Here is a 16,289-nt window from a genome sequence, read left to right as displayed (position 1 = left end):
ACTGCAACCTCCGCCTCCCAGATTCAAGCGATTCTCCTGCCTCAGCCTCCCGAGTAGCTGGGATTACAAGCGCGCGCCACCATGCCCAACTAATTTTTGTATTTTTAGTAGAGACGAGGTTTTACCATGTTGGCCAGGTTGGTCTCAAACTCCTGACCTCAGGTGATCCGCCCGCCTCGGCCTCCCCAAAGTGCTGGAATTACAGGCGTGAGCCACCGCGCCTGGCCGAATACTGAGTTTTTCTAGAGCTCCCGCAGAGCAGGAGCCCGGGAGAACCTGGAATTAACCTCACTTCCGGTAAAGAGCCTAGCTGGTCACACTAACCAGCCCCCTGCCTCTAGGCTTTTGCCTTGAGCTCATTTCGGCGAAACCGCAGTCTTTCCTTCTCCCCTTGATGCTTTCAGGTACTGACCCACTACCGCCCCCATCTTCCCCCATGGGAAGATGAGCACTGAGGGCAGATTACCCCTCCTGCAGCGCGTGTGTGTGAAAGGGGAGTTGAGAGTGCTGACGAGCGCGGCGCTCACTAGTCGGGACGGCCCGAGACCGTGTCATGTCCTCTTCAGGTGAATCAACTTGCACGACTTGGGATTTCCCCCGTCCCTCCCCAGGCAAACACGAAACCAACCCTGCTGCCTTCTCCCAGGAGCGCTGGTCTCGGTCGTTTTGGGTGTGTTTATCGTTTGCGTGCCAAGGAGAACCCGCTTTCTCCTGAAATAGCGTCACTCGTGGGCAAGAAGGGGGTCAATCCTCTCTTCCCACCCCTTCCCGGCCTGTGGGGTTTAACTCTCGGGAACGCGACATCCTTTTAGTCTAGCAAGCTTTACAAGGGCTGGGTATATGTGTGGGAGGGGCGGGTACCGTGCCCGCCATTGCGGGCGCGCCCTATTTTCTTGCCCTATTCTTGGACACTGCGTGGGGCAGGGTCGTGAGGGTAAAAGTGACGGCGTGTCGCAGCGGGAGGTGTGTGGTGCAGGCCCACAAATACGGACGCGCGGCGGAACCCACACCTAGGACGCTGGCTCCGCCCCGCAAGCCGCTCGCCGTGAAGGGGCGGGGCCCAGAGGAGGTGGGTCCGCGCACGCGCCGCGTGGGGGACGGAAGTGAAACTCTAAGAAATGAGATGGAGAAGTACGAGCGGATCCGAGTGGTGGGGAGAGGTGCCTTCGGGTGAGCCAGGGCTCTGGGGGAGGAAACTGCTAGGGGATAGGGAAAATAAGCCCCAATTCCACCCGCGAAGTCGCCGCCCGCCTAATCCCGCCCCAAGGCGTGAGCGCCACTCTGGGAAGCCCCGCCCAAGCTTCCGGTCCCAGTCCCGCGGGGAGACTCCGCCTCTACGGAGGCCACGCCCCTGACAAGCCCATTGCTCCGCCCACTGAGTTATGTTAGCTTCTTTATTCATTCGTTCAACAAATACTGAGTGCCAGCTATGTATGTCAGGCTTTGGCCGCTGGGTATATAGTTAGAACCGGAACGGGCGTGGTCTTTTCCCTCTTGGAACTTACTGACTGTGGGAAAGTTATACAATAAACAAAACATTATGAAGTAAGAAGTTATAGCAGTTATGAAGTGTTATTAGCAGGTTGTGAGGATAGAGTACATTACCAGTGAGAATACTTATATGAGATGGTCAAGGAAGAATTCTCTGAGAAGGGAGATTGCTTGCTTGCTTGATTGATTTTTAAGACAGAGTCTCCCTCTGTCACCCCAGCTGGAGTTCAGTGGCACGATCTTGGCACACTGCAACCACCACCTCCTGGGTTCAAGCAATCGTTGTGCCTCAGCCTCTCGAGTAGCTAGGATTACAGGCGTGCGCCACCACGCCCAGCTAAATTTTTTGGATTTTTTTTTTTTTTTTTGAGGCAGTCTCACTCTGTCGCAGTGGCGCGATTTCGAGTGCAGTGGCACTATCTCAGCTCACTGCAACCTCTGCCTCCCTAGTTCAAGCGCTTCTGCTGCCTCAGCCTCCCGAGTAGCTGGGACTACAGGCACGCGCCACCATGCCCAGCTAATATTTTTTGTGTTTTTAGTACAGATGGGGTTTCGCCATGTTGGCCAGGCTGGTCTCAAATTCCTGACCTCAGGTGATCCGCCCGCGCCGGCCTCCCTAAGTGCTGGAATTACAGGCGTGAGCCACCGTGACAGGCCAGAAGTGAGATTTAAGGCCAAGACTTGAGGAATGAGGACCAGTAGTCTGCAGGTGAAGGGAGAACTTTTCAGGCAAAGGAAATAGCGTACGTGAAATGTCTCACATGGGAAAACAGAGCATTCAAGAAACCGAGAAAGACTAGTAATAGTTGGAATGTAGTGGGCAAGGTAGAGAATGGTATAAAATGTAATTGTCGAGGGCGGGGACTAGATTATGGCCTGATAACCTGAGATAAAAGGTTCATTTGCCACAAATGGTTTTGTTTTGTTTTTGTTTTTGTTTTTGAGACAGAGTCTTGCACTGTCGCTCAGGCTGGAGTGTAGTGGCAATCTCAGTTCACTGCAATCTCCGCCTCCCGGGTTCAAGCAATTCTCCTGCCTCAGCATCCTGAGTAGCTGGGACTACAGGCACACGCCACAACAACCGGCTAATTTTTTTTTTTTTTTTTTTTTTTGAGACAGAGTCTCCTCTGTTGCCCAGGCTGGAGTGCAATGGCACCATCTTGGCTTACTGCAAGCCCCGCCTCCCGGGTTCAAGCAATTCTCCTGCCTCAGCCTCACAGGCGTGTGCCACCATGCCTGGCTAATTTTTTGTATTTTTAGTAGAGACAGGGTTTCACCATGTTGGCCAGCCTGGTCTCGAACTCCTGACCTCAGGCGATCCACCTGCTTCTGCCTCCCAAAGTGTTGGGATTACAGGCGTGAGCCACCACTCCCGGCCACCAGGAAGGGTTTTAAAGAGGAAGAGTGATCCTGAGACTTGGCAGAGTTTTTTGAAAAGGGGCAGGGTGCAGTGGCTCACACCTATAATCCTAGCACTTTGGGAGGCCGAGGTGGGCAATTGCTTGAGCTTAGGAGTTAGAGACCAGCCTGGGCAACACAATGAGTCCCCCTGTCTACAAAAAAATTAAAAAATTAGCCAGGTATGGTGGCATTGGCATGTGCCTGTAGTCCCAACTACTCAGGAGGCTGAGGTGGGAGGATCACTTGAGCATGGGAGGTGGAGGCTGTAGTAAGCTGAGATGAGACCCCTGCACTTCAACTTGGTTGACAGAGTGAGAACCTATCTAAAAAAATAATAATACAAGAAAAAAAGAAAGAGAAAGGAAAGAAAGAAGGGGCCGGGCGCGGTGGCTCAGGCCTGTAATCCCAGCACTTTGGGAGGCCGAGGTGGTTGGATCACCTGAGGTCAAGAGTTCGAGACCAGCCTGGCCAACACAGTGAAACCCCGTCTCTACTAAAAATACAAAATTTAGCTGGGTGTTGTGACGGCTACTTGGGAGGCTGAGTCAGGAGAATCGCTTGAACCTGGAAGGCAGAGGTTGCAGTGAGCTGAGACTGTGCCATTGCACTACAGCCTAGGCAACAAGAGTGAAACTCTGTCTCAAAAAAAAATAAAAACAAAAAGGCCGGGCGCGGGGGTCATGCCTGTAATCCCAGCACGTTGGGAGGCCGAGGCAGGCAGGTCACGAGGTCAAGAGATCGAGACCATCCTGGCCAACATGGTAAAACCCCGTCTCTACTAAAAATACAAAAATTAGCTGGGCGTGGTGGCACGCGCCTGTAGTCCCAGCTACTCGGGAGGCTGAGGGAGGAGAATTGCTTGAACCTGGGAGGCGGAGGATGTAGTGAGCCGAGATCGCGCCGCTCCACTCCCGCCTGGCAACAGAGTGAGACTCCTTCTCAAAAATAAAAAAAATAAAAAATCTTATCAGACCATTCCTCTATATTTTGTCTTTTCTTTCTTTCTTTCTTTCTTTCTTTCTTTCTTTCTTTCTTTCTTTCTTTCTTTCTTTTTTTTTTTTTTTGAGACAGAGTCTCGCTCTGTCACCCAGGCTAGAGTGCAGTGGCACCATCTCGGCTCATTGCAAGCTCCGCCTCCCAGGTTCACGCCATTCTTCTGCCTCAGCCTCCCTAGCAGCTGGAACTACAGGCGCCCGCCACCACTCCTGGCTAATTTTTTTCTATTTTTTAGTAGAGACGGGGTTTCACCATGTTAGCCAGTATGGTCTCGATCTGCTGACCTCGTGATCTGCCTGCCTCAGTCTCCCAAAGGCCTGGGATTACAGGCGTGAGCCACCGCGCCCGGCCCCAATTTTTTTTTTTTTTTTTGAGACGGAGTCTTGCTCTATCTTCTAGGCTGGACTGCAGTGGCGCAATCTAGGCTCACTGCAAGCTCTGCCTCAGGGGTTCACGCCATTCTACTGCCTCAGCCTCCCGAGTAGCTGGGACTACAGGCGCCTGCCATCACACCCAGCTAATTTTTTGTATTTTTAGTAGAGACGGAGTTTCATCGTGTTAGCCAGGATAGTAAGATTTTTAAATTGCATTCTGGGGCCGGGCATGGTGGCTCATGCCCATAATCCCAGCACTTTGGGAGGCCGAGGTGGGAGCATATCTTGAGGCCACGAGTTCAAGACCAACCTGGCCAACATAGTGAGACCCATATCTATAAAAAAAAAGAAAAATAAATAAAAAATAAATGTCATTCTGGTTCCTGTAGAATTTAGATTTGAGGGTGACAGGAGTGAAAGGGACCATTTTGGAGAGTTATACAGTATTTTAGGCGAGAAATTATGATGACTATAGGGCAAGGGCTGTAGAGAGGGCACAGAGAATTGGATGGATTTACAGTATTGCAGAGGTAGAAATGGGATTTGCTTGTGTGAAATGGAGGAAAGATTCTAGGGTGATTTTCTTTTTTCTTTTCTTTCTTTTTTTTTTTTTTTTTTTTTTTGAGATGGAGTCTCACTCTGTCGCCCAGGCTGGAGTGCAGTGGCGCCATCTCGGCTCACAGCAAGCTCCACCTGCCAGGTTCAGGCCATTCTGCTGCCTCAGCCTCCCGAGTAGCTGGGATTACAGGCGCCTACCATCACACCCAGCTAATTTTTGTATTTTGGGTGGAGATGGGGTTTCACCATTTTGGCCAGGTTGTTCTCAAACTCCTGACCTCAAATGATCCACCCACCTCGGCCTCCCAAAGTGTTAGTATTACAAGTGTGAGCCATTACGCCCGGCCTAGGGTGATTTTCAAGTGTCTGTTTTTTTGTTGTTTTGTTTTGAGACCATCTCACTTGGTTACCCAGGCTGGAGTGCAGTGGCGCAATCATGGCTAACTGTATCTTCAATGTCCTAGGCTCAGGTGATCCTCCCACCTCATCCTCCAGAGCAGCTGGGACCACAGAGGCTTGCCACCATGCTCAGCTAATTTTTTTTTTTTTTTTTTTTTTTTTTTTTTTTGCGAAAGTGGGTTTCACCATGTTGCTCAGGCTGGTCTTGAACGCCTGGACTCAAGTGATCTACCTGCCTTGGCCTCCCAAAGTGCTGAGATTACAGGCCTTAGCCACTTGGCCCTGCCTCAGGTTTCTGATTTTAGCAGTTTCTGATTTTAATAACTGGAGGATGATGGTAGCATTTACTGAGATGGAAGAGACTGAGCAAGGAAAGGTTTGGAGGCAGGAATCAAGAGTTTTATTTTGAATTTGTTAAAATTTAGGATGACTGTGAACGATTCAAGTGGATATCTGAGTCTGGGGTTCAGAAGAGAAGTCTGATCTGGAGGTAAAAATTTGAGACTTAGATCAGCTTATAGTCCACTCATTCAACAAATACTTATTGACTGCCTATTGTGTGCTAAATATTGGGCTATGCACTGGGGTTATTGTGGTGAACAAGAATGTTGTAGTCCCTGCTTTTATGGAGACTGACCACAGAATTAAAATAAAATAATATGAATGGCTTCTATTCATTGAGCGTTTTCTTTGTGCTGGTCACTGCACTCAGTGCCTTACATGCATTTTCTCATTCCATCCTCTCCACAACCCTGGGAGGTCCATTTCATTTTCCAGACAATGATGTCACATAATGTATCAAACCAGATAACTAGTAAGAGGAGGCACCCAGATTTGAACCCAGGCAGTCTGTGGGAACTTAGAGATCAAGACTAACTTTACCTCACAGTGCCTGTGGTGAAACTGAAGTCCCACACAGCTTGTAATCAGTTCTCCCTGTTCCCAAGCTCAGTGTTCTGTGCGCTTGGTTAGATGACCTCTTAGTCTAGAACCCTCTTCCAAGAGACATCAGTCACTAGGCTGCACCGCCCTGCCTGATATGTGGCTGGAGGCTCAGCTGGTAACCTGTCCCTGTCCTCCGTATCCCTAGGATTGTGCACCTGTGCCTGCGAAAGGCTGACCAGAAGCTGGTGATCATCAAGCAGATTCCAGTGGAACAGATGACCAAGGAAGAGCGGCAGGCAGCCCAGAATGAGTGCCAGGTCCTCAAGCTGCTCAACCACCCCAATGTCATTGAGTACTACGAGAACTTCCTGGAAGACAAAGCCCTTATGATCGCCATGGAATATGCACCAGGTGGGCCAGCCTCCTTACAGTGGCCTGGCTGGAGGGGCCTCTTACCTCTGGGACAGGCAGACACAGATCTCCTGGCTTCCCTCCTTGGAATGGGCATGGCCAAGGGTTAGAGTTCTGGTCCCAATTATCTGACCCCGGCTAGCCCCTTGTCCTCTCTGGTCCCAGTGCCCTGTTCCATACATAAAAGGAGAGGGGTTGTTGGCTGGGCACGGTGGCTCACGCCTGTAATCTCAGCACTTTGGGAGGCCAACGCCGAGGCGGGCGGATCATGAGGTCAGGAGATCGAGACCATCCTGTTTAACACAGGGAAACCCCGTCTCTACTAAAAATACAAAAAAAAAAAAAAAATTAGCCGGGTGTGGTGGCAGGCACCTGTAGTCCCAGCTACTAAGGAGGCTGAGGCAGGAGAATGGCTTGAACCCGGGAGGGGGGGCTTGCAGCAGTGAGCTGAGATCGTGCCACTGCACTCCAGCCTGGGCAACAGAGCGAGACTCCATCTCAAAAAAAAAAAAACACAACAACGGAGAGGGGTTGTCGTAGGTGTGAGAAAGCCTGGATCTTAATTAGTCCCTTGGGCCACAGGCGGCACTCTGGCTGAGTTCATCCAAAAGCGCTGTAATTCCCTGCTGGAGGAGGAGACCATCCTGCACTTCTTCGTGCAGATCCTGCTTGCACTGCATCATGTGCACACCCACCTCATCCTGCACCGAGACCTCAAGACCCAGAACATCCTGCTTGACAAACACCGCATGGTCGTCAAGATCGGTGATTTCGGCATCTCCAAGATCCTTAGCAGCAAGAGCAAGGCCTACACGGTGCCTGGGCATGGAAGGGACCTCCAGGGTGCTAGAAGTCTTGAGGGCCAGGACCTAACCCTGCCTCCTCCCCTCCCCCTAAAAAACCCTTGGCCCTTTGGCCCGTTTGGGTGGTTCTGCAGGAGGAAGCCCCTTGGCTTGCTTTGAGAAGAAGCTGTCCCCAAATGGGCTTATGCACAGAGCTCCTGGTCTTCCCTCCCTGCAGGGCTGTGATCCCAGCTTCTATCCTGCAGGTGGTGGGTACCCCATGCTATATCTCCCCTGAGCTGTGTGAGGGCAAGCCCTACAACCAGAAGAGTGACATCTGGGCCCTGGGCTGTGTCCTCTACGAGCTGGCCAGCCTCAAGAGGGCTTTCGAGGCTGCGGTGAGTGTATGCACCCTCCAGGGGACAACTGAGAAATCTACTGCCTCGCCCAGCAGCCCTCGGCTCAAGCCACCTCAGGTTTCTCCTCTAGCTGAGTCATGTCTCTCCCTTATCAGATTACCCCAGGGGAGGGCTATGGGTGTCCCTCAGACTATGGATTTCTGAGAGTAGGTCTTGCCTCCCATTAGATGGAGGGCTCCTGAGGGCAGGGCTGTGGCTTTCCCAGAAGACCCTCCCAAGAGCAAGACTTGAGTTTTCCCAGCATGCTGGGGTTTCTGAGGATATAGCTGCAGCTCCCCTATCAGACTAGGGATCACTGAAAGCCAGGTTGGACTCCCCTGTCAGTCTGGGAGTCTCCTCATCAGACTGAAGTCTCCTGAGGGCAAAGCTGTTATTTTTTATTTTTTAATTTTTTAATTATACTTTAAGTTTTAGGGCACATGTGCACAACGTGCAGGTTTGATACGTATGTATACATGTGCGATGTTGGTGTGCTGCACCCATTAACTCATCATTTAACATTAGGTATATCTCCTAATGCTATCCCTTCCCCCTTCCCCCACCCCACAACAGGCCCCGGTGTGTGATGTTCCCCTTCCTGTGTCCATGTGTTCTCATTGTTCAATTCCCACCTATGAGTGAGAACATGTGGTGTTTGGTTTTTTGTTCTTGCGATAGTTTGCTGAGAATGATGGTTTCCAGCTCCATCTATGTCCTACAAAGGACATGAACTCATCATTTTTTATGGCTGCATAGTATTCCATGGTGTGTATGTGTGACGTTTTCTTAATCCATCTATCATTGTTGGACATTTAGGTTGGTTCCAAGTCTTTGCTATTGTGAATAGTGCCACAATAAACATACGTGTGCATGTGTCTTTATAGCAGCATGATTTATAATCCTTTGGGTATACAGTAATGGGATGGCTGGGTCAAATGGTATTTCTAGTTCTAGATCCCTGAGGAATCGCCACACTGACTTCCACAATGGTTGAACTAGTTTACAGTCCCACCAACAGTGTAAAAGTGTTCCTATTTCTCCACATCCTCTCCAGCACTTGTTGTTTCCTGACTTTTTAAAGATCGCCATTCTAACTGGTGTGAGATGGTATCTCATTGTGGTTTTGATTTGCATTTCTTGATGGCCAGTGATGATGAGCATTTTTTCATGTGTCTTTTGGCTGCATAAATGTCTTCTTTTGAGAAGTGTCTGTTCATATCCTTCGCCCACTTGTTGATGGGGTTGTTTTTTTCTTGTAAATTTGTTTGAGTTCTTTGTAGATTCTGGATATTAGCCCTTTGTCAGATGAGTAGATTGCAAAAATCTTCTCCCATTCTGTAGGTTGCCTATTCACTCTGATGGTAGTTTCTTTTGCTGTGCAGAAGCTCTTTAGTTTAATTAGATCCCATTTGTCAATTTTGGCTTTTGTTGCCATTGCTTTTGGTGTTTTAGACATGAAGTCCTTGCCCATGCCTATGTCCTGAATGGTATTGCCTAGGTTTTCTTCTAGGGTTTTGATGGTTTTAGGTCTAACATGTAAGTCTTTAGTCCATCTTGAATTAATTTTTGTATAAGGTGTAAGGAAGGGATCCAGTTTCAGCTTTCTACATATGGCTAGCCAGTTTTCCCAGCACCATTTATTAAACAGGGAATCCTTTCCCCATTTCTTGTTTTTCTCAGGTTTGTCAAAGATCAGATAGTTGTAGATGTGTGACATTATTTCTGAGGGCTCTGTTCTGTTCCATTGGTCTACATCTCTGTTTTGGTACCAGTACCATGCTGTTTTGGTTACTGTAGCCTTGTAGTATAGTTTGAAGTCAGGTAGCATGATGCCTCCAGGCAAAGCTGTTATTATCCCAGGAGACCAGGGGCTGGAGCTGGGGGGTGCTGCCCTCACTTCCCCAAATTCTCAACCTGGTGCCTTCACAGAACTTGCCAGCACTGGTGCTGAAGATCATGAGCGGCACCTTTGCACCTATCTCTGACCGGTACAGCCCTGAGCTTCGCCAGCTGGTCCTGAGTCTACTCAGCCTGGAGCCTGCCCAGCGGCCACCACTCAGCCACATCATGGCACAGCCCCTCTGCATCCGTGCCCTCCTCAACCTCCACACCGACGTGGGCAGTGTCCGCATGCGGAGGCCTGTGCAGGGACAGCGAGCGGTCCTGGGTGGCAGGGTGTGGGCACCTAGTGGGAGCACAGGAGGTCTGAGGCAGAGGGAAACCTGGGGCAAGTCCTCCCTTCCTGCATGTAGGAATGTCAGGAGGGTCTTTGTCCTTAGGCCCCCATCTGTCCTGCAGGGCAGAGAAGTCCGTGGCCCCCAGCAGCACAGGGAGCAGGACCACCCGTGTCCGCTGCAGAGGTAAGTGGGAAGAGGCCGCCAGTCCCCATGGATGCCACACCATTCCCATCAGTTTAATAGTCCCCATGCGCTGTACCTGCAGGTATCCCCCGGGGACCTGTGAGGCCAGCCATCCCACCACCACTGTCGTCAGTGTATGCCTGGGGTGGTGGGCTGGGCACCCCCCTGCGGCTGCCAATGCTCAACACAGAGGTGGTCCAGGTGGCAGCTGGGCGCACGCAGAAAGCTGGCGTCACGCGCTCTGGGCGTCTCATCCTGTGGGAGGTGAGCAGGCCAGGGGGTGGCCTGGATGGGTGGAGGTGGAGGTCCACAGCAGGGTTGGGGTGCTCAGGTGCTGCCCATCCCCCTGCCCCTGCAGGCCCCACCCCTAGGTGCAGGCGGAGGCAGTCTCCTCCCTGGGGCAGTGGAGCAGCCACAGCCCCAGTTCGTCTCGCGTTTCCTGGAGGGCCAGTCGGGCGTGACCATCAAGCACGTGGCCTGCGGGGACTTCTTCACTGCCTGCCTGACTGGTGAGTTGTCGGGCCTACCTTGTGGGACCTGCTCTGAGGCCCCACAGAGCACCTTCTCTCTTCTCTTGCAAAACACGCACTTAATGAATGCTTCTGTCTACTAGTTATCGAGTTATTGCTTCTGTCTAGTAACTATTGAGGAGATTTCCTTATACAACCTCCTTTACCCTACGGACAGGCCTGGCAAGGCAGTTATTATATTATCCTCATTTGACAAGTAGGGACGCTAAGGCTCAGAGAGGGTGTCACTTGTCCAAAGTCACATATGTTTGAAGGGACTCTCTTCCTATCCCATCCTTCCAGCCCTGGTCCCCAACTTTATTTTGCTGCTGCAACCCACTGGAGGACCAGGCTATCTGGAAAGACTGTTTAACTTCTTTCCCTTCTCCTTCCTCACTGCCCTTCTCCCCAGACCGAGGCATCATCATGACATTCGGCAGCGGCAGCAATGGGTGCCTAGGCCACGGCAGCCTCACTGACATCAGCCAGGTGGGTGTCACATATACCTTGGGAAGGGGAAGTCGGGGGATGGCGGGGAGCCCACATCTGTGAGTTGACACCAGATTGGGGGCAGGGGAGTTCCCAGCAACCACAGGTTCCTCTAGCTTCCCAGCTGCACCTGCTCTGGGCCACCTACATCGGGGGAAGTACAGAAAAACCAGGCTTCCCCAATGGTTGCCCACCTGGCAGTGTGTATGGCTGGAGTTAAAGACACAGCCACCTCCTGAGAATGTGTAGCCTCCAGCTTTGTCCCTACAGGGGGTGTTGAAGCCAGATGGCTCCAGACCCTTTGCCCAGTTTCTCCTCGCTTCCTCTCCTCTCTAGCCCACCATTGTGGAGGCTTTGCTGGGCTATGAAATGGTGCAGGTGGCCTGTGGGGCCTCTCATGTGCTGGCCCTGTCCACTGAGCGAGAACTATTTGCCTGGGGCCGTGGAGACAGCGGTAAGCTCCAGCCTTTAGGCCCCATCTCACAGCATCCTCAGCCATGACTTGCTCCCCCTTCATACCCACCTTCCACCTCACAGCACATTCTCTCTTCCCTCTTTTCTCTCAAATTCTCTTCATTCATTCAACAAACCTTTATTTTACACCGACTATGTGCACACCCTGTGCTGGGTGCTGAGATGAGATGGAGATGTGGCTTCCTTCAGATGTTTATGAGGTAATGAAGGAAATTTCATTCATCCACCTAGTTTTTTATTTTATTTTGAGATGGAGTCTCGCTCTGTTACCCAGGCTAGAGTGCAGTGGCGTGATCTCAGCTCACTGCAACCTCCACCACCGGGTTCAAGCGAATCTCCTGCCTCAGCCTCCCAAGTAGCTGGCATTACAGGCACCTGCCACCGCGCCCAGCAAATTTTTGTATTTTTAGTAGAGACAGGGTTTCACCATCTTGGCTAGGCTGGTCTTGAACTCCTGACCTCGTGATCCACATGCCTCAGCCTCCCAAAGTGCTGGGATTACAGGCGTGAGCCACCACGCCTGGCCCATCCACTAATTTTTATTGAGGTCCTCTTTGGGTCAGGCATCAGGCTGGCCACTGAAACTAGAGATGACACTGATGGGTTCCTGTCTTCCTGGAGGACTCAGTCTAGTGGGAGAAAGATGACATTGCCAGCATGCCAGAGAACAGATAGCATCAGGGCTACACCCCAGTGCAGAGGCGTGGAATTCAGTGAACAGTAATGTCAACTGGAGGAGAGAGATGTCATCTGAACAGGGCTTTAAAGGAGGAGGATTTTGAGCCGGCGTGGTGGCTCACGCCTGTAATCCCAGCACTTTGGGAGGCCGAGGCAGGTGGATCACAAGGTCAGGAGTTCGAGACCAGCCTGGCCAACATGGTAAAACCCCGTCTCTACTAAAAATAAAAAAATTAGCTGGGCATGGTGGTGCATGCCTGTAATCCCAGCTACTCAGGAGGCTGAGGCAGGAGAATCGCTTGAACCCAGGAGGCGGAGGTTGCAGTGAGCGAAGATCGTACCCTTGTACTCCAGCCTTGGTGACAGAGTGAGACTCAGTCTCGAAAAATAAAAATAAAAAATAAAGAAGGAGGATTTTAACCAGCAGAGGGGCCTAGGAAAGGCATTTGGGACTGAGTGAACAGAGAACTCATGTGCTGTTCCCTCCCCTCAGTGGGCCCTCCTCATTCTGGCATCACCCCCACTAAAGCTCAAATTAACTCCTGGGTTTCTTCTTGTAGGCAGACTGGGGCTAGGCACCAGGGAGTCCCACAGCTGCCCTCAGCAGGTGCCCATGCCCCCAGGACAGGAAGCTCAGCGAGTTGTATGTGGCATCGATTCCTCCATGATCCTCACTGTGCCTGGCCAAGCCCTAGCCTGTGGAAGCAACAGGTGAATAGATCATCAGGATGACTAACCTGCCCCTGGCTCTCCTTGGCTGCAAGTGCTCCGTCCATCATTGCCTACCTTTCACCAAAGACCAGAATTGAGGGGGTTGAGGGTGCTATTGGTTCAACCCAGGGTGGGATCTGTCTCCTGGTGCACTAGCTCCTGCCCAAACTGTCTTGTCAGTTGGATTTGGCTTCTGGCTCTGCCCTCAGGTTCAACAAGCTGGGCCTGGACCACCTCTCCCTGGGGGAGGAGCCTGTCCCCCACCAGCAAATGGAGGAGGCCCTGAGCTTCACACTACTAGGCTCTGCACCCCTGGACCAGGAGCCTCTGCTGAGTATAGACCTGGGCACTGCTCACTCAGCTGCTGTGACTGGTGAGCAGGACTTGGGCTCTGGAGGTCAGAGGGGGACTCATGGTCTCCTTGGTACCCTGTTGAAGCACCCCTTTCCTTCCTCTCCCCCATAGCCTCGGGTGATTGCTACACTTTTGGCAGCAATCAGCACGGGCAGTTGGGCACCAATGCTCGCCGAGGCAGTCGGGCACCCTGTAAGGTCCAAGGCCTTGAGGGCATCAAGATGGCAATGGTAGCCTGTGGGGATGCCTTCACTGTAGCTATTGGGGCAGGTGAGGACTGAGCATGGTGGGGGCAGACAGTGCCATGAGCAGTGGGGGGTGGGGGTTGCTATTCAGGGCCACTGGACTCTGGAGCCTCCCAGGGGCCATCCTGGCAATGTGGGAGGGGAGATCCTGCTCGGGCTGTGCCCACTTCCCACTTCCCTCCTGGGGATTCTTCCTGGCAGAGGGCGAAGTGTACTCTTGGGGCAAAGGGGCGCGAGGTCGATTGGGAAGGAGGGATGAGGATGCCGGACTCCCTCGGCCAGTGCAATTGGATGAGACACACCCTTACACGGTGACTTCCGTGTCCTGTTGCCATGGAAACACCCTCCTGGCTGTTCGATGTGAGTTGTAACTTTTCCCACTTCACCACACAGCCCAGCTGGCCCCTGTCCACACTCCCATCCCCAGTGTTCACAGATGCCCACATCACCAAAAGCATCTTTAGCCCCCAGATAAAAAAAGCAGAAGCTGCGGTTGAAAAGCTTGAAGCTTCCTGCCTGGGGTGGCCAAGGCTGGTGCTTCTTGGGCCTCATGGAAGGGCTGCCTCCACTGCTCCCCAGGGCTCACATGCATTCTTTCTCCTACTGCTGAGTCCCGTTGATGCTGAAACTCTCTTTCTGGCCTAACAGGGTCCAGAATCCAGGGCCCAGTGGGAGTGGGAGGTGGGTGATGATTTCTGGAGGCACTGCCCTCAGAAGCTTCAAGGGTTTCTCTTCGGTACCCTCCAGCGGTCACAGATGAGCCGGTCCCCCCCTGAGGCACCCGAATTCACCTCTGGACCACCCTGATATTGCTTCTCCTCTGAATGCTCTGAAAAGTGCAGGTGCCCAAGGCATGACTTGCAGCTGTCTCCTGAATTGTGTCATCATGGGGTATCAGGGCTGGCAAAACCCCTGCTCTGCTTTTGGCCTTGGATATGGAAACCTCAACCACTTTGTTCTCCTACCACCTCTTTGCCCTTCCTACCCCTTCCTCCCTTCAGTCAGTGTCCCCAGGGTCCAGCCTGGCTAGAGTTAGAAGGCAGACCTAGCCTTTGGAAGCAGGGTGGCCTCCAGAGCCTTGCCATAAAAAGGCTGAAGGCAGCCGGGCGCGGTGGCTCACGCCTGTAATCCCAGCACTTTGGGAGGCTGAGGCGGGCGGATCACGAGGTCAGGAGATCGAGACCATCCTGGCTAACGTGGTGAAACCCCATCTCTACTAAAAATACAAAAAAATTAGCTGGGCGTGGTAGCACGCGCCTGTAGTCCCAGCTGCTCAGGAGGCTGAGGCAGGAGAATGGCGTGAACCCGGGAGGCGGAGCTTGCAGTGAGCCGAGATCGCGCCACTGCACTCCAGCCTGGGCGACAGAACGAGACTCCGTCTCAAAAAAAAAAAAAAAAAACAAAAAGGCTGAAGGCAGCTGTAGCTCCACACAGACCCCTATCCTTTCCCCTAGCCCAGTTAGAAAATAAGTCTGGGCCGGCGGCGGTGGCTCACACCTGCATAGGCAGTGCTTTGGCCAGGAGGATCCCTTGATCCCTTGTGGCCAGGAGTTGGGAGACCAGCCTGGGGACCATAGCGAGACCGCTGTCTCCACCAAAAAAAAAAAAAAGAAGAAGAAAATAAGGCTGGGTGCGGTGGCTCACGCCTGTAATTCCAGCACTTTGGGAGGCCAAGGCGGGCGGATCACTTGAGATCAGTAGACTGAGGCCAGCCTGGCCAACATGGTGAAACCCCGTCTCTACTAAAAATACAAAAATTAACCAGGCATGGTGACGGACGCCTGTAATCCCAGCTACTCTGGAGGCTAAGGCAGGAGAATCCCTTGAACCCGGGAGGTGAAGTTTGCAGTGGGCCGAGATCGCACCACTGCACTCCAGCCTGGATGACAGAGCAAGTCTCCCTCTCAAAAAAAAAAAAAAAAAAAAAAAAGTCTTTGGTGCTTACCGGGACTCTATCTCCATGCTTTGGAGCAGGGCAAGCCAGGGCCTGCCTGGACTGGCCATTAGGCCTGCCTAGCTTCTGCATAGCCCGGGGCTGGGCGGTCCCCGGGAGTGCTGCCACCTCCCCTACACTTTCATCCTGAGGCAGGATTTGCTAGACGTCGGCTTGCCTCTCTTCCCCAGCAGGAGGGCAGGAGTCACTGAGTGCTGCAGAAAAGATCCGCGCTGGAGATTGCCCGTCCCCCCATGCCTTTCCCCAGAAACAGTTGAGAGAATGGGTAGCTGGTGGGACCAGACCGGTTTCCCAGAGGACAGGAAGTAAAGCCAATAAAAATATCAGCTGCCTGCCTGGAGTGTGGTGTCTTCAAGGGTGGGGGTGGCGACCAGGCACCCCAGGACTGGGCTGGGCCCGACCTCGGTGGCAGGGCTGCGGCCAAGGGAGGAATGTGGGCGCAGCCGGAGGCTGGGGCCGAGGTTCCTCTGGCCCAGCGCCCAGTCCAGCCTCCCCGCCCCAGCTGGGCTCCCCGGAGCTGGTTGCCAGGCTTCGGCTGCCTAGCACCTGGAAGCTGGGGCCACGGTTCCTGGGCTGCTCACGGCCCCGGAGGCCGAGCTGTTGCCTCTGGAGAAGAAAACCTTTGTGGCGCTGCCCGTCCCCTTTTCCGACCCGCACTCCCCCGGGGCCCGCGGGCTCTGGGGAGAAGCGGAGCCACGATCTCTGTCCCCCAGGGGAAAGAAAAGCCCATGATCCCGTGGGTGGGCGAGACTGGCGGTCACCAGACCCAAAAACCGTGCACTCGGGGGTGGGCGGGGCCGCGCGGGCGCGCATTAGGACC

At 52.8% G+C, this 16,289-nt stretch overlaps 1 protein-coding gene across 8 annotated transcripts; it reads left to right on the top strand.

Annotated features, from left to right (window-relative positions):
- The first annotated feature begins 410 nt into the window (after positions 1-410).
- Positions 411-15,801, top strand: NEK8 (NIMA related kinase 8). Of its 8 annotated transcripts, XR_010133825.1 has the most exons (16): positions 411-566; positions 6,310-6,515; positions 7,098-7,330; positions 7,564-7,695; positions 9,625-9,833; positions 9,994-10,055; positions 10,138-10,319; positions 10,414-10,564; positions 10,977-11,053; positions 11,390-11,507; positions 12,766-12,916; positions 13,126-13,289; positions 13,382-13,540; positions 13,717-13,875; positions 14,263-14,357; positions 15,640-15,699. XR_010133825.1 is itself a non-coding variant. In XM_055388659.2 (15 exons), coding segments are annotated over exons 1-15 (2,127 nt in total). In that variant the 5' UTR covers positions 411-444; the 3' UTR covers positions 15,645-15,801. The 8 variants fall into 8 exon arrangements, 7 of the variants coding, with proteins under 7 accessions (XP_055244634.1, XP_055244633.1, XP_055244635.1 ...); XM_055388659.2 differs by lacking the exon at positions 14,263-14,357 and having other exon boundaries at positions 15,643-15,801; XM_055388658.2 differs by having other exon boundaries at positions 14,263-15,801.
- Positions 15,802-16,289: the final 488 nt, after the last annotated feature.

This window comes from Gorilla gorilla, chromosome 4 (genome assembly GCF_029281585.2).
Source record: "Gorilla gorilla gorilla isolate KB3781 chromosome 4, NHGRI_mGorGor1-v2.1_pri, whole genome shotgun sequence".
Classification (NCBI taxonomy): Eukaryota; Metazoa; Chordata; class Mammalia; order Primates; family Hominidae; genus Gorilla; species Gorilla gorilla.
Note: the sequence above shows the minus strand (reverse complement) of the source record. Positions and strands in the feature narration are given on the sequence as shown.